The sequence below is a fragment of the Telmatherina bonti genome (genome assembly GCF_933228915.1).
Source record: "Telmatherina bonti genome assembly, chromosome: 22".
NCBI classification, from domain to species: domain Eukaryota; kingdom Metazoa; phylum Chordata; class Actinopteri; order Atheriniformes; family Telmatherinidae; genus Telmatherina; species Telmatherina bonti.
In genome coordinates, this window is record NC_136631.1 from 25886323 (window position 1) to 25910039 (window position 23717).

At 37.4% G+C, this 23717-nt stretch overlaps 1 protein-coding gene across 2 annotated transcripts in view; it reads left to right on the forward strand.

The window, feature by feature from the left end:
- pacs2 (phosphofurin acidic cluster sorting protein 2) overlaps window positions 1–23258 on the forward strand; it is an 86849-nt gene extending 63591 nt beyond the window's left edge. The window contains exons 8-26 of one of the 2 annotated variants that reach the window (XM_079262179.1): window positions 338–397; window positions 476–630; window positions 2439–2529; window positions 2900–2971; window positions 3221–3345; window positions 3510–3642; window positions 3873–3977; window positions 5150–5256; window positions 5340–5494; window positions 5648–5758; window positions 7512–7620; window positions 8295–8327; window positions 12356–12400; window positions 13332–13374; window positions 13498–13540; window positions 16119–16254; window positions 16668–16888; window positions 17133–17246; window positions 18661–23258. In XM_079262179.1, the coding sequence (XP_079118305.1) occupies window positions 338–397; window positions 476–630; window positions 2439–2529; window positions 2900–2971; window positions 3221–3345; window positions 3510–3642; window positions 3873–3977; window positions 5150–5256; window positions 5340–5494; window positions 5648–5758; window positions 7512–7620; window positions 8295–8327; window positions 12356–12400; window positions 13332–13374; window positions 13498–13540; window positions 16119–16254; window positions 16668–16888; window positions 17133–17246; window positions 18661–18779 (1977 nt within the window). In that variant the 3' untranslated portion in view covers window positions 18780–23258. The remainder of the gene's footprint in view (window positions 1–337; window positions 398–475; window positions 631–2438; window positions 2530–2899; window positions 2972–3220; window positions 3346–3509; window positions 3643–3872; window positions 3978–5149; window positions 5257–5339; window positions 5495–5647; window positions 5759–7511; window positions 7621–8294; window positions 8328–12355; window positions 12401–13331; window positions 13375–13497; window positions 13541–16118; window positions 16255–16667; window positions 16889–17132; window positions 17247–18660) is intronic. The other variant, XM_079262178.1, reaches the window with a different exon arrangement.
- The last annotated feature ends 459 nt before the right edge of the window (window positions 23259–23717 follow it).

Genomic DNA, 23717 nt, shown 5'->3' on the forward strand with positions numbered 1-23717 from the left:
ACTTTTGACACCAAAATATGCACAATTAAGTACAGAAAACATTATTTTTGTTTTCAGAATGTGGTCTTTTTTTAGACTTTGGTACCAGAAACAAGAGATGAAAGCCCTGCCAAAGCATATAGACCAGAATGTTGTTTTATTATTGATTGTCATGAGTGCACACACAGTAAAAGCAACTCTCAGCTGTCAGTGCAAACATGTCTACTGGTGAAATGACTGAGCTGCAGCAGCTCCCACTCACATGTGGCTGTAGCTCTTTTCTCTTTGCTCAGAGCACTGTGCTGCAGAAGAACTGGGCCTAAAACTAACGTTGTACCTTCGTGCTTCTGTGTTTTAGCAGCAGAACTTTAAGCAGCGAGTCGTGGCTCTCCTGAAGCGGTTCAGAGTTTCGGATGAGGTGGGTGTTTTCGCCCTTCATTGCTCAGAGTTAGTCTTTCCCCTCATGACCACAGTTTTCATGTGTATACTTGTGAAGGTGTTGGACTCAGAGCAGGACCCTGCAGAGCCACCTCCTGAAGTAGAAGAAGAGGATCTGGATCTGGACAGTGTAGAATTCGAGAACCCCAGCGACAGCGGTCCGGAGCTGGATGATGACGACAGCGTCCTCAGCACACCCAAACCCAAACTCAAGTGAGCGCAGCTTCCTGTTTCTGAACAGTTTTCAGGTCATGTTTTTATCACTGAAGGTGCACCTGATTACTGAGAAGTGAAATAAATCAAGTTAGAGTAAAAAGAAAAGGCTTGGTTTTAAGTTCAAACATGTTTTTCAGATTATTTTAGAAAATCTCCGTTAATGTCCATGCCTGTGATCGACATAGTTTTTGATGAGTACCACTTCAGGATTCTTAAAATCTCAATCAAAACAGAATGTAACGAGTTACTAATCGTACAAACTATGATTTTATTTGCAACAAAGAATAGAAAAAATATATGTAATTTTAAAAAAATCAGGCCTTCTACTATTTCAGTAAAATTATGGGAATATCTGGAATTTGATCGCAGCATTAGGTCTCAATAAAGGTTAGATGAATTTAGCTTTGTCTTGTAAAATATGCAAAGTCTTCTCTGGAAAATAAATATGCTGCTCTGTCACCTGCTTATGCCTTTTAGAATTGGTGATGTTTTTCCAAATATTAAAGTTTCCAGCTCCATAATGCATCTCCCAGAGTCTCAGATGTGCAGAGTTTTGTGCAAAAACCGTGTTCTGTTTGTTAATGTTAGTGCTGTAACCTGCATTTCACAGTAAATTCTATTTAAATTCAATTATTGTTGGAAGTGTTCCTGAGCCCCTTGCAGTGATAATCACACAATCATTCCTGTTTTTAATACAGCGTTGTCTGAAGGCTCAAAGATCCAATATTGATCTCCTGCTAAGTGTTTTTTTTTTTTACAAAAAGTTTTGTCATTATGGGAAAGTTTAATGTTATGTCTTCTTTTTGTTTTGTTTTTGTAAATTGCTTCATATTTCTAGATGAATTTTTGTTTTGCCAGATTACCAAACCTCTGCTCATGTTTACCTCTGAGAGACTCTGCCTCTCTACAGTGCTCTTTTTTTTTTTTATTATCCCCAATAATGTTACTGACCTGTTGCCAGATAAACCTAATCAGATGCAATATGCTTCTCCAAATGTTTATTTTAATGCCACTTCTCCAGATACGTTAACCCTGAACTTATATTTTTCAGATGTCTAGCCGTCGTCAAATTGAGGTTAAGCTAATAGTTTTCATGCTAACTTCTCACTTTCAACATTTATGGGGTTTTTTGTGTCTTTTGTTTTGATTCAAATATTAGATTATGAGATTTACTGTTATTATTTACTCATATCATACACAGTCTCAGCCATTTTGGACTGGGGTTTTTGTTGTAGTTTAAAAAAAATTTTTTTTTATCAAGAATTCTTTTTTATTATTTAAAAAAAAAAAAAAAAAAATTAGATAATAGCAATCTAATCCCACTCATAAGTTCAATTTTACATAAACAAACTCCAGTCCCTAATATCAGGCTTGATGCTGCTGTTGAGGAGGCGACAGCCAGGTCCCACATTGCAACCATGAGCAAAATGAGACCCGGTCATCAAAAAAAAAAAACTTAAGAAGGCCACAGGATGATATGACTTTCTTCATGCTGGTCAGACTCCAACCAAAGCAGGATGTTCCAGCTAAACAAAACATTTCGACTTGGGCTGAAAGGCAGCAGCGACCTCCTCCACATTCAGAGAAAACATTCATCAGACACTAGCCAAACAAGCTGAAAGATGTTGCAAAGTATTGATAAAACCAGAATATTAAGTTGCAATTTAAACATTCAGATAAGTTCAGTAAATAACACAACACTATAAACAAACCTCTCCTGTGACCCGACGGGAAGGAGATCCTGACAAAGCCTCGGCAGCCATGTTAAAAATGACAAACATGTTGTCTTGTTTTTGTATTTTCAGGCCATACTTCGAGGGTCTCTCCCTCTCCAGCTCTCAAACCGAGATTGGCAGCATCCACAGTAGCCGGAGCCACAGGGAGCCTCCCAGTCCGGTGAGACCTTTCTTCTCTCCAACACAGAAAATCCGTAGGGAGGAAATTTCTTTCTGCGTGTTTTCATCCTGCAACATCACTTCATCTGAAGTCTCCTGCCACGTTTTGCTCCTTTAACGTTGATTCAAGCTGTCTAACAGAGTAACCGACCTGCACTGACTGCTGCATGGAATGTACTTTCCTTGCAGAGATTTTCCCCATCAGTCTGCGGGCGTAAACCACTGACAGCTTGTTTGTGAAACTGTAGGGCTTCAGACGATCTAAGAACCCATCACGAGATGTTAATCAATGTTTTTTTTTTTCTGTGAAATCAAAGTGGGACCTCGTCAGAAAATGGTAATGTTTATTTTCTCCCACCACTTCATTTCAGATTGATCTGGATAAAACCAAGTGCGGTGGAGCCAAGTATCCAGATGATGGTGTGTCTGATAATGCCTCCCTTGTGAGTATGAGCCAGTGTTTCCTGAGTGTTGTAATTTTAAAGAAAACTAGAAGATGTGATCATTGCAACAGCCTTTAAAAGTGCAGAAACGAATATTTGGACACTGTATGAGACGGTAAACGAACCATTTCAGTTGCAGCTAAAATCCCCAAAGACTGCTGAAACATTTAAAATATGACAAATTGCATCTGTCTGCTTGTCACCTTCAAACCTTCTTATTTTTCCTCGTATTTTATGTTCACCCCCTAGGAGCAACCCGAGGTGGTGACTCCCACTACAGAGCTGGAGATGGACAATATGGACACATTTTTGGAAAGACTGCCACCAAGTGGCAAAATGACCAAGACAGAATCTCTCATTATTTCATCCAACAGGTACGTAACCCACTGTTTCCACTTTCAACAAATGGAAACGATTCTCCATGACTGAAATTTCCTAAAAACATCATTATGAGATATGTTGAACATCGTAGAATTAGTGGATTTGTGTGCGACACATCTAAGCCCTGCCTTTCTTAACTTCCTTTTTACATTTTCAGGCAGGAACCAAAGTTGGCAGGGAGACGAGGCAGGAGCACATCCTTGAAGGAGCGCCAGCCCAGCAGACCACTGAACGAGAGGGCCAACAGCCTGGACAATGAGCGCTCTCTGGAAACACGCTGCCACCTACAGGTGGGAAGACAGAGCAGCAGCTGCGTGACAAAGCAGAGGCCTCTTAGATGGATGGATGAAGAAAGGATTGAAAGGATTTTTGTGATCATGAAAGACCAGTCAGTGTGAAGAGGGGGAAGACTGAGTGTTAATGTTTATGAAAATATGCAGATGTGATAATGTAACATCTGAAAGGTGAATGAAGTCGGAGTGAGACAGAAAGAAAATTCTTCTTCTTTGTGTTTGCATAGATCCCAAGAAAAACTGTGTACGACCAACTAAACCACATCCTGGTGTCCGATAACCACCTTCCTGACAGCATCATCCTCATCAACACGTCCGACTGGCAGGGCCAGGTGAGAGATGGGCTTTAATATGAAAGTTTATAGTTTTGATTCAGTGTTTCTTGCAGCTACTTCAGTTTGTACCAACTAAATAGAAAATTCTAAGTGATGAAAAATATTACTTTAAATAAGGGGTGGGACTTCAGTGTGTTAATTGCTGCTAAGTCATTACTGTCAGATTTTATTGTCTAATAATAAATAATGTGGATTAAATCGCTTTAAAAGTTTAAAGTACTGTGACATGTTGCAGACTGGAGCTGTTAGTTAAATGACTTAACCCTTTGATGCATTACGTCCACTACAGTAGACTCATATTTAAAGGCTTTTTTCTCGTATAGTCATAAGTGAGGATGGTATATTTTCAATTTTGCCATTTAAGTGGTGATTAGTAGAGTCACCAAATACACTTCCACTCACTGAAGAAATAACAAATATAGTATAAAATTTCATATATGTATGAGCACATAATGACCAAGTTTACCTGAGTGATAAACAGGACAAGAAAATGATACTGGTCAGTTTTTATAGAATATTTCTGTTATATAAATATGACAATATATTGTTTAATCAATTTCTATAGATTAGATCAAATAAATTGACTGAATAAAAAGTTAAATATTAGAAAAGACAAAGAAATGTTTCTCTGTCAATATGTAAATATTATACATGGAAAAAATGCTACATTGATTTATGCATCATAGAGTTGAGATGACATTTCAATTTTAGGTCTGTTTAGTTTTGGGCAAAGATATTTTCTATTTTTTTCTACTGTTTTGAACAGAAATTATATTAATGTATTTTTCCAGACATTAATAAAGCCCTTTGGAGTTTACAATATCAGTACAAGTGTCTATTATTTGACTTAGTCCTCCATATGAACAGAAGTAATGTTGCTTTTTGGAGCAAATATGTGAGTAAAATGCTATTAATCAATATTAATTAATTACAAAGCATGTAAATAATTAGATTATGTTTTTCAATTGAGTCCCACTTGTACTTTAAATATAACCCAAGTGGCAAGTTGGACTTTTAATGAGTTTATTTTATGTATCTACTGTGTTAAAATACATTTTCAGGCGTACTTTCTTCTACATGTTTCCAAGTAGTTTCCTTTCTGGTTGCACAGACGGGCGTAAATTCATGCTGTCATTATTTATCTGTTCTTTGCTTTCCTTCTCTCTCAGTACCTTTCCGATATGCTGCAGAACCATCATCTGCCAGTGGTGTGCACCTGCACCACAGCCGACATCCAAGCTGCGTTCAACACCATTGTGTCTCGCATACAGAGATTGTAAGCCTGCTTTTTGCCTGAAAACGCTGCAGTGTGTAGCTGCTTGGAGTAAGGAAACTGTGCTGTTTTGTTTCTGTTCTCAGCTGCAACTGTAACTCCCAGACACCCATTCCCATAAAGATTGCGGTGGCAGGAGCGCAGCACTACCTGAGTGCAGTTCTGAGGCTTTTCGTGGATCACCTGTCCCACAAGACCCCAGACTGGCTCGGCTACATGAGGTTCCTTATCATTCCTCTAGGTAGGAGACACACCAGTAGACCGATCAATGGTAACAGGTTGCTGCGTTGCTTCATATCCTGCTTGTTTCCTTTAGTTATAACGTTGCTGGACAAACACTGTAATTAAAAATGAAGTTTTCCTATAATGAATGTCCATCTTTGATTGCCCTTAGGTGCGCATCCAGTCTCAAAATATCTTGGCACTATCGACTATCGATACAACAGTTTGTTCCAAGATGCCGCCTGGAGGGATCTTTTTCACAAGCCAGAGGCTCCTGTTGTTGGTGGGCTGTTTCTTCTCACTGACGCTTTTCTCCTTAGCAAGAAATAACTTATTTACTTACAGCTCAGCAGGCCCCTGGAGAACCTCCACCTCTTTGAAAGCTGATTATTTTTGTCACAAAATCCCAGAACTCATTTTCAGCCTTGAGGCAATTAAACTGTAATTACTGGAGACGATGGTGTGCAAGTGTGAAAACCCTATTTTAGACTATGTACAAGCCATAAAAAGCAAACAATACAGGATTACCAGGTCCTAAAATAATCTAAATACAACATCAGATGAAAAAGAAAACTTGTTTTATTTTTCTATCAAAAATAAGCCAATATGCAGAAGTTGTGTGTGAAAAATGAAGTACACCCTGACTGCATCCTCAGGAAATGAGCAGGTCAAGATCTGCTGTCCAAATGCACTTTATTAACTTGTCATAATGAAGTGTGAGAATGTCTGTTAAAGAAATCTTTGCAGTTACTGGTCTGGAGCTTATATTAGCACAATGCCGAGTAGGAAATACATCTGCAATGATTTTTTTGAGAAAGAATAGTTGCTGCGTATCAATCTTGGAGAGGTTATGAAGCCAGCTGCAAACTATCTGGTTCATAACTCTGCCGGGAGAAAGATTATTCACAAATGAAAATCCTTCAGTGCAGACGGTCTTCCCAGGAGTTGAATGTGTAAAACGCAGAGAAACTGAAGAAAATGAGAGCTACATCTCAGACTGCAAAGCTCAGTTAGCTTGTTAAATGTTAAGGTTCATGACCGTTTGTTTAGAAAAAGACTTACCAGATAATATTTGTTTGGAAGGGCGACAGGAGAGTCTTTTATTCATCAAAACAACTTGGCTACACTTTTTAGGTTAACAAAGTTGCATCTGAAGAAGCTATGAGACTTGTGGAGCATCATTTGGAAAGATGATGCTGAAGTGAAAGATCTCGTGATGCAGCGCGTACATCTGATGATACAGATAGTTGGGCTTGTTTTGTAGCTGCAGGACCTGGACACCTCGCAGCCATTGAATCAACCTTAAAAACTCCTCTTTGTCCTAACTTAAGTCAGATGTAAAACTATCTGTCTGCCAGTGAAAGCTCAATTTAAAATGGTTCATGCAGCAAGAGAGTGATCTGAAACACTGCAGTAACTTTACAATGAAACGGCCGAGGAAGACGCAGCTCAAGGTGCTGAAAAGGAGCAAAATTTAGACCTCAGTCTGCATTTACATCAAAGAATGACTGCAAATGTAAATGAACTGATGTAGAACTTGAAATTGGTCCAAATTCTATGAGACTGGCGACATCCGACAGGAAACGGTTAAATTATTTCTGATAAATGTGATTTAGAAGTAACTTAACAAGTCTGTGTGTAAAATGTCCTGTGCTGAGTTATTTAAGGACCGTGTGAAGACTAAATGGGTTTTAATAACTGCATCCTGCTATTCTAACAACCTGGCTCGAAAGCAGACACCAAAAATTATTTAAAGTTCATTTATTGAAGCAAATCTAAAATGAAATGCAAAACAAAACAAAAAAAACCCCGGGAGGAAGAGAGTGGGGAGCAGAAGGGAGCCCTCTGAAATCCTGGATCTTTTTCTCCGAAGGCTCCCAGTCGACCAATCAGCAACTGAAAAGAAAAGATATGATTATAACACACACAAGGCCGTCACACTATGTAAAACTTTAGAAATGAACAAGAATGTACTTTGTTTTTGACATGACTTCATGCGTTCAAGTCCTGAGTAATAATCGTCGTGTCCCACGCAGCCCAGGAGACCCCAGATGTGGTGTCGAGAGTAACGCAGTACATGGTGGGAGCTAACGGGGCCCACCAGCTCCCCATTGCAGAAGCCATGCTCACTTACAAACAGAAGAGGTACGTTTGTCGTGTTTTTGTTTTAACCTCATTTAACAACAGACACAAGAATTAAACCAAAAATTCTTCTTTTATGTGAGAAATAAGTCTGACTCGGGTTAAGTCTTAATGTTTCTTCTAACAAAGCTTCTAATGCAGAACTCCTTCATTTTTTCAAAAGGGGACTGAAATGATTTAAGATTTATGTGTACAATCCACATGTTAATAAAGTATCTATTAAACTGATTTACAAATTTAAACCATTTAAAACTTTCTTTTCTCATGCGAGTGATTCAAACAACCCTGATCTTGTCCTGTAAGCACGGTCTCTTGTAAGCCTGGAGGACAATTTAATTGGTAGATATCAACTTCATCACTGAAGTCGGTGGCAGTTTACAGTAATTACTGTATTAATACGGCCGTAGTAAACAGCTGGTTATCTCTCCAGAAAATTAGGTTTAGACATACAAATGATAGAACTGTTTTACCGTGTTTTCTGATGTTTATTCGACCCTCTTTTGAAAGAAAAATGAAGAAAAAAAATCCCTTAAGTAAACGTTTCACTAATGTGAAGCTTTTTTTTTTTTTCATGTGTAAGCATCACTGTCTTTCCATCACTGTGTGTGAGTGTGAGTGTGTCTGTGTGTGTGAATAATATGTTTTATCTTTTTGTTGTATGTGTTCTTTCTTTGAAGGAAAAAGAGCTTTCATTTTGATTTTGCAGTAAGGTATTGTGGTCGCTTGGGTTTCTTTCTCATGTAGCCTGATGATTCCTGTGCTTTCTGTGTGTTGGAGCCATTTCCCCTCAAACTGGGACAGTCTTTGTTGGAGCTTGCCACTTTAACAGCTTTCCTGCTCTAAGTCAAGCAGTTACCAAGAGGAGGAAATAAAACTCTATTAGGTCATCAGCTTCGTCCTCTTTGTCAAACTTTAAATTTACTTCACACTTAAAACAGTAAAATTCAGTGTAAGAGATGAGGTTTCATATGACCATCACATTTGTCTGCTTAATATGAAGTTACAACCAGTTACCAGTTAGCCAATCACTGGGTGTTATGGAAACAACACTGTTCTATGGGGATGTTTTATGGGCAGTGACAGAAAGTGCAGAACAGTTTTAGTCACTGCCACCTGCCAAGAGGTATCCCTGTCAAAATTTACATTCATTCATTCATTTTCCAAACCGCTTAGTCCGATTAAAGGTCACGGCCCGCTTTAAGGGTCACAAGCTGGAGTCTATTCCAGCAATCATTGGGCGAGAGCCAGGGTGCACCGTGGGCAAGGCGCCAGTCTGTCACGGGGCGTCAAAATTTACATTTAAGTGTCATCATGTTTGTGTAAGATGGTAAGCAATTTAAATTAGCTGTATTTAAAATGCAAAAAGGTTGTCTTTATGTTTTAAAAAAAAAAAAAAAAAAAAAAAAAAAAAAAGCTATTCATATAAAAGAATGCAAATGTTTTTCCAGAGTGGTTGAGTTTTCTTAAAAGCATAAAAAAAACTTTTTTCTGGAAATTGTTAGTTTCTTTAAATCCGGATTTAACAGACACAAGTATATAAAAATTAAACAAAACAAAAAAACAAAGCTAAAAAATAAGAAAAAAAGCAAACAAAAAACAACTTGGAGACAGGTAAGGGTGTCAGGATTAGGTATAAAAGGTGGATCTTCAAGTGAAGTCTATCTGAGCAAGGGTGGGTTGTGGCTTCCTACTTTGTGCCAAACTCCATGAAGAAGTCATAAATCCTGTACAATACTAAGTGGACAAACAATAAAAATATCATTGGAAATGGCAAAGATGCTTATCAACTTGGAAAATCATTGTCACTAAGCGCAGTCCCTTAGAAATGTGACCTGAAACTGAATAGATCTATCATCTGTCTATCCTTGGAAGATGAAGACACAGACAACAAGAACCGCAGACTGCTGGGCAACTAAAATCTTGTATTTCCTCCTGTAAAACTGTAACAATTAGTATTCATAATTCCCAAATGTTCCCAAAAGTTTGTTAATATTAAAATGTAAAATTTCATGACGTTGAGGCCGTTGCTGATCAACGTGGCGGTGTAATCTATGATTCAGAAATTAGGAAAACAGCACATGAACCAAATTTAGGATTGATTTAAGTAATTCCCGCTGAGATGCATAAGCACTTCTCCCAAACCATCATATCACCCAACAAACTCATGTTGACATACCTGACATGTTATTTCACAGCACACGTGTTGTATCTAAATCATGTGTCATAAAATCTAATGAGTGAACACGTTGAACCCTAACTAATACACTGAGAATACAGAATGTTGCAACACTCATCTAGATGATGAGCCCTCAGGATGAAGACGCCTTCAAAGCTTTCCAAGGCTTCATCGACCCATCTCTACCATAAACTTAAGCTAAAGTAAGCTAACTGGGTGCTGGTTGTAGCCTTGTATTTGCTACAGTGTAAGAGAAGCTTACTATCCCTCAAATTACTTAAGTTACTCAGGTTTTTTGTAGTCTAAGACATACTAAATCTGCCTAGATGTTATTGTTTAAGATAAATAATCTTTTTGTGATTAAAAATTATTGGATAAACCTAAATATATATATATATGTATATATATATATGTATATATATATATATATATATATATATATATATATATATATATATAGTTTTTTTTTTTTTTTTTTTTTATTTATTTATTTTTTTTGGTAATTAATTCAAACAGTTACTATTCAGGAAAATGTGCTGGTAAAGTGGCGGGAGACCAAATCTGATCAGCTTGGTCCTTATTTCCCCTCCTCTCTCTTTTTCATCAGCTTTTTGTGCTTCCAGCCATTCATGTCTGTCTGTTCGTTTTCTGGCTACTTGTTGGGAAACATGCACATTCTCAGTAAAATTAGGATGTTTATGTTTTTAGACTTGTTAACAAACATCCACTAAAATCAACATGTTTGAGTAGCATGTTTGGATAAATATACTAACATCATTATTAAAGATGTTTTATGGAATACGTTCTGCTTTTGACATATGCAACAGAGCAATCACTGAACACCACGAGTGACAAGCCAGACTTAGGTTTTAAGTCTGTAACCATATATTTTATATATTATATGAATCCATTTAGGTTGGAATAACCATTTTCTTTTATAAAATCTCTTGTTATGTAACTTTTGAAGTGAACAGGTTCATGCTGATTTTGTAAGAAGCCACTAGATGACAAGAATACGTCCATCTGCATATTGTGGCAGAATAGAAAATATGTTTTTTTTTTCCATTTAAACAGTTCAAGACAACATTTCTTTTATTTTCTCAAGCTTTTCAGAGCAGTTTGATTGAATCCACTGCATTTTTTTCTTAAAACTGCATAGTCTAGTTTTAACAAAAGGGTTTTCTAATTATTACAGTATGTTTATGAAAAAAAAAAATCTCTGTAGTTTAGTTTATGTTACGGGAAGAAACAAAAACAGCAAAATGGGGAATGTGTTTTTAAGAGGAGTTTAACTCTTTCATACATAGTGGCCCCGTAGTGGACACCTATTTTACAAGCTTTTTTTTTTTTTTTTTTTACGTATTCATCAATGAGGATGGTATTTTTGTAAATAAATCACCTAAGTAGATGTTTGTGAGTCATCCAATACGTTTCCACTCACTGGAAGATAAATAAATATATGATGTAATTGAACAAGTTTGCTTTTGTGATAAATAGGAAAAGGAAACAAGTTTCGCAACTTTTCACGGGGCCTAAGGGGGTCAAAAATGGCCGAGTTGTGCTAACAATAATAATAATACACATTACAATAACAATAGGCTCCTGCCATACTTTGTATGGCTCGGACTCTAATAATACAGCTATATGTTACAGAAGATTTACATAATATAATTATGATTATATAATATATAAATATTTGATAGAATACATTAAAATAAATAATAAATCATGATCAATTCTAAATATTACTAATAAACAAAAAAGTATCTTTGCACATGTCTGTAAAGGTAAAATACTGTATTTAAAATAATTTGCATTGTTTTTTATTAATTCATGCATGAAAGGGTTAATAAATACAAATAGATACAAATAGTTTCACAGGAAAGATTATTCTGTTTATGTACCAGCGGGCCTGCAAAAGGACTAATTCTGTGTGTGGAGCAATATTCTATCACAAAGACTCACATTGAGATGCAGAAAACTTTATTTATCCCCAAGCTGCAATTCAGATTCCAGACAGGACAGGATATTATACTGATTACACATATTGCTTATTGTCAGAGAATCCAGCCATATAGTGCTGATGTTTTAACGTCAGTGACAACGTGACTCTTAAGGCGGCTTCTGTAGATACTGGGAATCATTTACTGTAACTGGAACACTCAGACACTTCACTTTCTTTTAGGGAAATATATGAATTAATATTAGTTGTTGATTCATTTAAAAACCCAACAGTGAGATAAATAACATACAACACACAAGCTATTTTTTTTAGTCTGAAATGTGCATGACCAGAAGTCCCCTGCATGTGGAGCCTCTAACTAATGACGTCACACATTTAATCCAATCTATGGAGGAAATGTATCCAACAGAAGTTGTGTGCTTTGTCATAATCCATCCTTGCAAGACAAGATGGGACAACGTCCCTCACACATCAGGCAGACATCTGGCTTTGTGTCTCTGGCTGCTCTGAAAGTGATCAGCAGAAGTGACTGTGTTTGGAAATCCAACTGTTACCCACAGTAGACTGTCTCCTCCTTTTCTCCCTTCCTCTCTCTGTAGTCTCTCTGTTTCTTCCCTGGGGGGGCGATGGCAGGTTTCTTCAAGGCAAGAGCAACAACCTCTCACATCATCAAACTACTTGACACGTAGAAAACGTAGACTCACGGTTCTGTAGTACTCTATGCTGGCTATTTTTCTGGATGCTTCCAGGAAAATAGTTCATACTGTAGATGGCCTTTCCAGCGTGGCTATGCACTACCTCTCCCAGGTAGTGCATGGAACCAGAGAGGTTTTGGACTTAGGTTGGTGCTCTTCCTTCTGATCCAACTCTTTTTTTTTTTTACCCTGTATTTAAGTTTCCCTTATGGGCTGGCTGCCTCTAGAACACGTGTTGGACCGGTTTAGGTTGATCCTCTCTGTTTCTCCTGTGATTGGATGGCTTCGTTTGATTGAAATGAGTTAAAAATGACCAATTATTTGCATGTTTGTCCTTCTGCTTGTCCAGATTTAACTAGAGGCTTGCAGTCAGGATATCAATCTGTTTTAGTAAAGATTTAAGACCAGCAGCATGTGTAGCTGGGATTCACACCCTCTATGCGAGGGATGCCAGGTCCGGTCGTCGAGGGCCGCTGTCCTGCTTCAACACACCTGACTATGGATTATTAATCGCCTTTCCATTTTGATAAGGTGTGTTGGAGCAGGAAAAGGTCTAAAACCTGCAGGACTTGGACCCTCGAGGACCGACTTTGGACATCCCTGGTCAATACAGTGCTAGACTTCTGTATTTCCAGCTGTGAGACTCTGGAAATCAGCAAACAGAAGTTAAATAAAACAAGTTACTAATACTTGATTTCATTGTTAGTTACTGTAGATGTCATTTCTATAAATTTGCAACCTCTTTTAATTTTTAAATAATCAAAATGCTTGTAGTAATTAAACTATTTAGATGGATTTGAAGTTTTGTACCATAATCTTAATGTGTCTCTTCTGTATTGTTAAATGTTGATTTTCTTTTTTCTCCCTGCTCTCTCCTCAGTCCTGATGAGGATTCATGTCAGAAGTTCATCCCATTTATTGGGGTAAGTTGGAGCACATCATCCTGACTTTGTTTCCCAGGATTAATTTTTGTTTACCTGATAATCTTGTTGCTGCGTTGGTTGTTTGAGTAATACATCTTTTGCTTCTGCCCACTAATTCTTCAGATGGTGAAAGTTGGACTTGTGGAGCAAACATCTGCAACATCAGGTGAGGGTTTGTTAACAAACATGGATGTTTAACAGTTATAGTAACAGATGGTGGTAAAAGTGCCTCCTGAATCCAGAAAAGTGAGAAATTTCTTTTCTATTTTCAAGTTTTTGGAAGGATTTTGGCTTTAACTATGTAAATAAAATAGTAATAAACACAGCCTGTTACATACTCCACGAGAAGCGAGAACTTTTCTCTTGTTCTCGAGGCTCCGAGAAGAAAATGACGTCATTTTGTTCTCCAGACGTGTTTGAGGACAGTTCTTGACACACCGGGCTGGCAGAACTTTTTTTCTTGCGGGGCTGCGAGAAGTATCGTGTGATTGGTCGGATAAGTGAGGTGGGCGTGGTTAACACGGAGAAAGCATGAAGCGGAGTTGCTGCTTCCGTGTGTTTGTTGTTGCCGGCAGAACGGATTGTTTTGATAAAACAGCTGATCGAGGTGGTGAGAAAGTACGAACATTTTTACATGTGGCATTAAAACACTCTGACCGAGCCGCGTGCACAACCCGCCCTGCCGCGGACGAAGCTGCTCGTTAAATATGAAACTAGAAAAGCACGCAGAGAGCACAATGTTAAAGAACCCTTTTTAAAAAATTCCTGGATCCAAACGGTGATCCGGATCACCACCAAAATTTAACCAGTTCTTCATTTTTACATTTCCAACAACACTTGAAATTTTTATAAAAATCCCTCCGTAACCTTTTGAGTTATCTTGAGCAAAAAGACGCCGGGAAAAACATAACCTCCTTGGCGGAAGTAACAACTGGGTTCATTGCACATGAAAGCAGACATCGACCCCCCGCAGTGACCCCTCCCCGCTGCAGACCTGCTTCTCGTGGAGTATGTATGAACCTGACGAACAAGACGTTTTTTCTTGTTCTTGCAGCCTCGAGAACAAGAACTCAGTTCTTGCGTCTCGTTGGGTATGTAACAAGCTTAAGCCATTAGACAGCTACATAGGAGCTGTCTCCACGGCAACAACAGCTTGATGAACACACCATGTGAGGCACAGCTGAGGCTTGACAGACAGGTGGACATCACGAAACAGTAAAGATGGCAGTCACCGCTTACTGCATGTCAGACTCCCTCAGGAACTTGTTGGCTTGTGAACAAAAGAGCTGAGACGAGGTTACACAGCTCTGTATGTTACCAAGAAGCACAAGACGTCATTTTAACCCTTGTTGATGAGTTGTCTGTTTAATTAGTTAGTTTAACATTAAAGTCTAAAATTAATTGGATTTAGGGTTTGAATCGATTGAAATTCAGTTCTTTATAATCTTTATAAAAACAAATATTTTTTAAATCAGTCATCATTGTTTGTATTTGTATTGTTCCTTCATACTACCATATATGAAGTATTGTGTTGAAGTATATGGGAACACATACAGGACAACATTAAATTCTGTCTTATTAAAAAAAAAAAAAGCTATAAGAATAATAACAAATTTCATCTACACAGAACCAACAAATTCTCTTTTCATTAAACTGAAAGTATTGAAATTTGAGGACCTATGAAAATTTAAGATACTTCAAATGATGTACAAAGTAAAAAATGATCAATTACCCAGCAGCATATAAAATCATTTCCAGTTAAGAGAGAGTATATTTGGCCTGAGAGGAACATCCATTTAAAAAACAAAAACCAGCTGTGAGAACAAATGCTAAACTCCATTGTGTTTCTACAAGAGGAGTTCAGCTGCAATAAAGAAATAAAATCATGTCAATCAAGAGGAAAATTTAAACAAATGATAAAAGATGAGATAATTAAAAGTTATGAGGCAAATAGGGTTATTTTTTTAAAGCAATGTATGTTGAATTCTATGATTTAATGTGTGTATTTTGACTGTATACTGTTTAAGTTTCATCATTTTGAATTAAATGTGTATTACTACATTTTTCATGCTGTGAAAACTTTACTGTGTCATTGATAAGGGGGTTTTTGGACTAGATAAGTGCCCAACTTCTTCCAAAACCCTTTTTTGAACTTAAGAAACTTGTTTTGTTTGTTGCTTATTTTAACTAATATTTGTTCTTTTCAAAAGTCCTTTTTGTTAGTTCGAAAAAAAACCCCAAAAACAACTTAAACCCCACTGTCCTGTGTGAAAGTCCTGTTAGTTTCTGTTTATATAACAACAACTAATTCCCTCAGTATGTTTTCATGTTGTCTCACTAAAGTTCTTCCAGAAAAAACATGAAGTAAAACCTAAACAACTATCACATAGTTGTTTCTGGCCTCTTTCATACACAATAACTTACAAACACAAAAATAGGACCAAAAGAAAATAAATGAAAAAATATATCAAATAAAAAAGATGAAATAATTCAGATAATTTTATGTCCTCAGAAATGCTGAAATGAAAAGAATGAAAGTGACAGAAATTTAACTAAATGTATTTACTTTTCTGTTCATTTATCTACTTTCAAAGTTTATGATATCGCCTTCCTGTGACTCTGTGGTAAAAACAAAACAAAACAACATTACTGGAAACCTTTAAAGACAACACAGAATAACTAGGTTGTTATGAGTTGTGCACACATTCAGAGAAGCAGGTTTAAAATGACCTCCTCTTCCTCAGGCGATTCTGATGATGCTGCGCCTCTGGGCTCTTCACTGCTCTCCACCACCCCTCCACAAGTATCACCTGCTCTCAAAGAAGCCTCACCCACACCACCCTCCTCTCCCTCCGTCAACACCAGCTTTTGTGCTTACAGGTAAACATAGATTGTACCAGCAGATCATTTCCTTTATCTTTTTGTCTGTTTATTTGGCTTTTCTTACCGTACAATATAGGACCATAAACGTTTCTATTTAAAAGACGGCGTTGGTGCCTTGGGATGTTTACAACATGGCACTTAAGGGACCAAAGTAGCAAGAAAAACAACAAAGAGGATGTCAGCTTCAGCTGTATTAACTCAATCTGCCAAGGTTGCATATTTCATGCGTTTCGGGGGTGTTTCAGATTTGGGACTGAGTGAATTACCACTATGAAACAGATCAATTTTGCCATTTCTTCAAATACATGAAATTGTCATTTTTCTGAAATGTCAAGCTCGACTTTTTCCGTTGCGATGTTTAATCTTAAAATACGTGAACCAGTAGAATAACTGTGTTTCTGTGTCTGTAGCTCCAGCGGTCAGGCGGAGCTGATGGGGCTTCAGGTGGATTACTGGGTGGCTCCAACAGAGAGAAAGAAAGATGTGGAGAAGCGGGACTCCTCCTCCAAAAACACTTTGAAGTGCAATTTTCGCTCGCTGCAGGTCAGCCGGCTCCCACTAGGGGGTGCTGAGCCAAGCCCCCAACCCACCATGTCCATGACCGTGGTGACCAAGGAGAAGTATAAGAAGGGTATGGAGTCTGTTGTTGATATTCAGAGACTGTGACTTGTCTTACTTCTTTGTATTAACTTGTTAAATCTCAAGATGACTCTTATTTCTATTGTGGCATTTAGAAAAATGATGATAAAGCTCAGTAGAGAGGAATTAAATTCGCCTAAAACATTAAACAACAGGAAGGTCACACATCACAGTTAGCAGGAAGATGATCGTTCTGATTGAATCAGTATGTGTTATCTCTTGTTCCTCTTTGTCAGTCATGTTTCTGCCGAAAAAGAGCAAAGACAAAGAAGTTGAGTCAAAGAGTCAAGTGATTGAGGGCATCAGTCGTCTCATCTGCACTGCCAAGCACCAGCAGACCATGCTCAGAGGTACCTTTCAGCCCATACCACTCGTCCTAGTGTGTTATTCCTCCTCAGACATGCTCAGATGAAGGACATTCAGGTTTTTTCCACTAATTTTCAAAAGCTACTATTCAACAAAAGTGTCAGTCAAAGTGAATTCTTGTAGAGAAATGATAGGATACTTAGAACTATTTTGATTTCCAGCTTATGTGAGTAAATTGTCCCCGTGGCAACAGATGATGAGAAAGAACCCTGATTCCAACACAGTTGAGTAAAATTGAAATAAAAACTGGTTTTTAAGTCACATAAACCAATATTTTATTTGTAATATAAGATAGAAACATGTTGAATGTTAAAGATAAAACATTTTATTATTTCATAAAATATTATTGTCAGAATATAAATATAACACGTCTCAAAAAAGTTGGAACATAGGGCAACAAATTGCTGGAAAAGGAAGTACTACCTGAAATAAACAACTAGAGGGATGTATTTAAACTATTTATACTTATAAGGAATGAGTCAGCAAAACATTGGGTATTAGAAGCACCTTAGAGAGGCAGAGTCTCTCAGGTTCTGCCTTATTGATGGAAAAAATACAATTTCCGATTAATGTTTCTCAACAAAATTGTGAACTTTTTGAATATTTCCTTATTTACACTCAATGTACGGCTGATAATAAGTATGGATTGGATTGGATTGGATTGGATTGGATGATCTTGAGGTCATCAAGCAGAACTAGATTAAAAACAGGTGCATCGATGCCCTCGGACCGTGCAACCTGCTACGAAAAAACTGCTCCTATTCAGAAGACATTTTTTCTGCATATAACAGAAAGACAATGTTTAACCACATATTGCATCAATAATAACATTTCTTGACTGTAGAAGGGTAAATGGCCTGTACTACTTTAATCTGACACTTCACACACACACACACACACACACACACACACTCTCATACAGCACTTCTGTGGTTATATAGTGAGTGCTTTCTCATTTATCATCTCACATATACATAGACCAACAGATACAACAGGTGATGACCCTGCAGAGTGGAAGAGTTGGGTGGTTGGACCTCCCAGCGGGCCGTTCACATATTTTCAAATGAAAACCAGATCAATAACTCTGAATTTTTGAGCAACTACAGTCTTTTATCGGAAAAGATTCATTCGCTCCTTAAGGTCCAAACCCCCAGATGTGTATGGACTGTTGTTGAAATAGGAGGGGATGCTGCACACTGGTAAACATGGCTCTGTCTCAACTTTTTTGACACTTGTTGCCTCCATCAAATTCAAAATGAACGAATATCTTCAATGAAATAGAAAATCTAAGCATACTTAAATAACTGCTCAGTTGTTTTGATCCTTTATCGAGTGTCGCTCACCTCATTGCAGCCTTACAAAGTCCTACAACGTGTTCTTGTTTTTTGTCATCTGCAGTGCTGATTGATGGTGTTGAGTGGAACGATGTCAAGTTTTTCCAGCTGGCAGCTCAGTGGTCTTCACATGTCAAACACTTCCCCATTGGAATATTTGGACACACTAAAGCCCCTTACTAGCAGCATCTATAAAAGACTGAATCCTGAAGGACGGCTCCTCCTTCCATTTCCCTCGTGCCAACAGCTTTTAACCCCCCCTTCCCCCTACTTTCCCCTCCATATTTCATTCTGTTCTGCTCTCTTAACTTAAATTCCTGCTCTCCATTGTTGTTTTTATCAGATTATTTAATCTTTTGCGTGTTGTTTTGTTTTGTTTTTTCAATTTTCTATTTATGTAAAAAAGAATTCCCATGACAAAGCTGTCAAGGGAATATTTCTTTACTCTGCTTTTTTTTTTTAAATAAAAAAAAAAAATCCTGCTGATGTTTTATAGACTTTAAAGAAAAATATAGTCAAATAATAGTAATTCTAAATGTCCTCTAACCTCCAAGATGCTAAATGAGTGCCCAGGTGTGTCTCTGCTGTAGTGTTTCCTTTTAATACGTTCATTTGTTTCAAGCACTTGGCCAGCACAATAAATCAAATGTAGTGTGTATAAAGAAAACAATAAGAGCAGTTTCCATGTAATAATGTGGTCATATTTCAAACCAAGGTGGAGAAACTTTGGATTTGCGGCTTCATTTTTGGTTTTCATTCTCTTAATGCAAAAGGAACGACAACAAACAACCTCAGTAGAATAATCTAATGTTTTTATATTGTTTATATCCGTTATTACCAGTTTGTTTTTTTCTCTCTAATTAAAACTTAATTATTAATTTAATTAAAACCTGCTTCTCTTCAAGAAGTGCAGCTGAAAGTGAACTCCAAACTGCAAGAGATGGTCATTTGTGGAAGTGCTCTGGTTCCTTTTCAGATGAGGAGGTTTCATGGACGACTTTGTTGTCACAAACGTCACCAGATAAATGCATAGCTAGTCAGCATAAACACAGTCAGTGGTCATGTAAATGTAATTAACTTACGTAGTAGCATACATTGTAAACGCCGGAGTTCGCTGCAGGATCGTAAAGGCCGCCGACATTCACTGGGTTCAGTAAAAATGTTAAAGACAACTTATTTTCCACTATGCTACATGTAAAAGAAATGTAACAAACACTTCATTATCAGGAATTTTGTTGAGATATCACAAATTTCAGCATAATTAATTTAAGATTGGTATATTGTGACTACACAACATATAATACAACTTTGGGCTCTTGTGATTTATTTATTGATAAAATCAAATCCAATCAACATTTTCTTTATAGAGTGATTTACATTACAAAAAAACAAGCCATCACATACCAAAACGTTTGACTAACTTAATACTCTGACACCCCCCACCCCAGAAAAAAACAAACAAAAAAACACCCCAGCACCCCCCAGACTAACCATAGTCTCCAGTATCTGGCTTAATGCAGCTGTAGGGAAGCAAAATGTTGGGAATATGTCCAAACCAGGACACCAATCATGTCCACAGAGGCCACCACTACCAGCTCATGGCATGTCGGGACACCCACCACTACCCTTATGACAGTGGAGGATGCCACTTGCCTTCCCAGACTAGGGTGATCTCCACAGTGAAACCACACACCACGCTGGGCTCAGCCCATTGCGACAGATGTCAGTAGAGATGGTGCAGCTTAAGTTAATGATATCTGTTCCAGCCATTGTCCCAGAACAATGCAGATGTTATGTTTTCAAGTGAATATTCGCGAAACCTGATAAGCATGGCATCAAAAGTTTTCTCTGCGTAGCTATTAGAGAAAAGTTGTGACATGGGATCAGAGTTTTGCCTTCTGAGAAACAGTCCTGCACTTTTTTTTTTTTTACTGACTTTTGAGTTTGTGGTTCCTCAGTCTGCATTTTCAACCTACATTTACAGTTTTCTGCTCTTCATAAAGGGCATAAGAAAAGTTATTGTTCTTAAAATTCACAACAAATATCCTTTTTTTTTTCCAATCGGTTGATGTTTACTGACTTGCCATGTTTATTTATGAGCTTAGCTTGACAGTGTTGAGCCCCCTGATTTCACACACATCTCTATTGATGAGCTAATAGGCTACACTTAACTAGTTACCCTAGCACAACTGGAAACCAGGCAAAAGATGGCTGGGTTGTCACAAAATCTACCGACCAACACCCGCATGTTGGATAAATGGAAGTAACTAAATAAAAAAAAAGTGTCGATCTTTTCATCTAACTTACAAGAATAAAGTTTAAACCTTCAAAGTGTATTGTGCTTTTCTTTAGACTACTTTAATACAATTTCTGAAGAGCGGCTTCTTTGAATTAATTATGGAAGCACATGTCTGCACTGCGATAAAGAAATAATGTCTCATACTATTTTTATTTATGACCTATTAAATAAAAAATTTGAGTACACACACACACATATATATATATGATGCTAAAAGTGATCAATAGCATCTGTATGGGAGTGGTGAAACAAGCAATGGTAGGAGTTCAATTCAGTTGCAGCGCTCCTCTATTTTATTACAATTTATTGAGGAATAGAATAAGACATATGTATTTCGACACTGACAATGCATTTTTTTAAGTGTCTGTATGTCCCTAAAACCAAAAACATAACTATAAACCATATTATTGTTAAGTAACTAAATTTACTCTGGATTTGGCCGTTTTGTTCAATTTGTTTTCTGAATATATGGCTCAGGATAGAGAGGCTAAAGCTGGGGTGGGTAATCTTGCTCAGACATTTTTTTTTTTTTTTTTTACTCTGGGTGAAGTGGTTCCTCATCCTGATAGTAGTCTATACATTTTGTAATCATGAGCAATAAGAAATGTAGTTAGACCCCTCAGTTTACTGTAAATCTGGAAAAACTCTGACCAATCAAAAGATTCAGGCCGAATTGAAGTTGTTCATTTCTTATATTTTGTAAGCTTCTTTATGTCTGAGAAACTGCAGGAAGGATTTCCCCGACCCGGCTCGGTTTATTTGCCTCCTCTGGCTAAACATGAAGAGAAAATCGTTGGTAGAAAAAGCTGCAAACTAGAAAACCACTTGGAGAGTGCAAACCTCCGCCATGGCTTTTAAAGAAATTCCTGGATCCAAACGGTGATCCGGATCACCACCAAAATTAAATCTGTTCTTCCTTTTTCCATTTCCAGCAACTCCTGAAAATTTAATTAAAATGCATCCATAGGTTTTTGAGTTATCTTGAACACAAACAGATAAATGACAGTAAAAACATAACCTCCTTGGCGGAGGTAAGAAAAAAAGCCTTGGATTGCGCAAGGAGCAAAAACCAGAGGGGGAGGAGCCAAGACAGGGTGCCACTTTCACATCTTGCTTGCTCCACAACATTACCTACCCCAACCTTAAAGGTTACGTTGGAAGTGGATTTGCTAAGTCTGAAATCTCTGATGTTAAAGAAACCTAAAGATGACCAGATTTGGGTATCTGGACGAAACAATGCATGGCACATAAGTAGATATGACAAAATAGTGAATTTCTTGAGGAAAAGTCACATGACTAAACATAACCAGAATGTCTTTACCTAAACAATGGGAGAAAAAATGTCCACTAAATTGTAACTTTAAAACTGTATCTCATTATTTTGCTTTATCGCAGGAATGGAAATGAACTTCCATAAAAACAGGAATTGCTTTTTATTTTTTAAATCCTCCTGATTAGTGTATTTTAAAATAAAACTCATCCTTAAGCCTCCTCCTCCTCCTCCTCTATCTAAAAGCAAACATTTTCCTGTAGGTTTTTTCTGATTCTTTTTTTTTTTTTCGGCCAAAGGAAATACTCATCCACTGCAGCTCACTCATTACCTGTGTGGTATTCTAGACAACTTAATAATGTAGAGGTGAATGTATTGAAGGTACCTTAATGTAAAGCACTTTTAAATGTTTGTCCATTATAGATTAGTGTGACGCACTCGGCCCTGTGAGCCTGCAGGTATGACTGGCTGTTTGCCGTTTTATTATCTGAGCTGAACAACAGCACAAACAGTATTGAAATAGTTTATATCCAAAGTTAAACTAAGTGTCTGTATCTCCTCTGTGCTGTGTAATCACACTTCATGCTCAGTACACTACGAGGCCTCGTTGGACTGTTTTAGATCTTAGTTCATTCTTCTGTGAGGTTAGCTTTAAATGTATGTCAGAGGTTTAGCTTCATGTTTAGTTGACTGCTAAGCATAAAACCCATGTTCCTCACAAAATTTAAGTAACCATTTGATCATTTTGCCAGTTTTTTGATAAGTGCCTAAATTGCTTGATATTGACAAATCAATGGAAGTAAATATCCCTGGCTACAATGGTGCTGATTCTGGACCGATGAAAACAAAATATCCCTGTACTGCGTGTGGATTTTTGCAACACAAAACGCATGCAGTCTTGTCTGTTCAGGTGAGGGATGAAAATCCCAGTCTGGCCAGTTTGCTCTTCGTAGGTAAAATAAAAAATAAATACACTACAGCCCATTCATGTTAAAGCATCCTGTTTGTTCTGTGTACAAGATGTTTTAGTTGTTTTGTTTTTTTCATGTTGTCTCAGAAAAAGCTTGTTAAAACTGAAAGTTCCTTTATGACTACCACTGTAATCCCCAAAAAACTGGGAGTAATAAAATTACTATACACTCTAAATTCTACATGTCTTTCTATTTGTGAGTTACTTTACTGTGTTATCTACTCAAGAAGTAGGTTAGATAAATGCTGAAGTGATAAATAAGCTGTAAATGAATGACTGGAGGGATCAGATGGCACGCTGCTAAAGGCAAAGGGCGTGCCAATTAAGTTATCAAGCAGTATTCTTTGACATACAGCTTAAGTCAATTTTTCAAGTGTCTACATCTTTCTTGAATGCATTAACCTATAAGCATAGACCCATGGTTCTCAAATGTTTACATACATACACTGGACAGGTACGAACATAAGCATATGCGTACTTGCATGTAATATTGGGTTGCATATACTGATGCACCGTGAGCAGTGCAAACAAAGGGGGGTCATCAATAATTACAATTTGCTGTTGTAATAAGCGCCATATTTT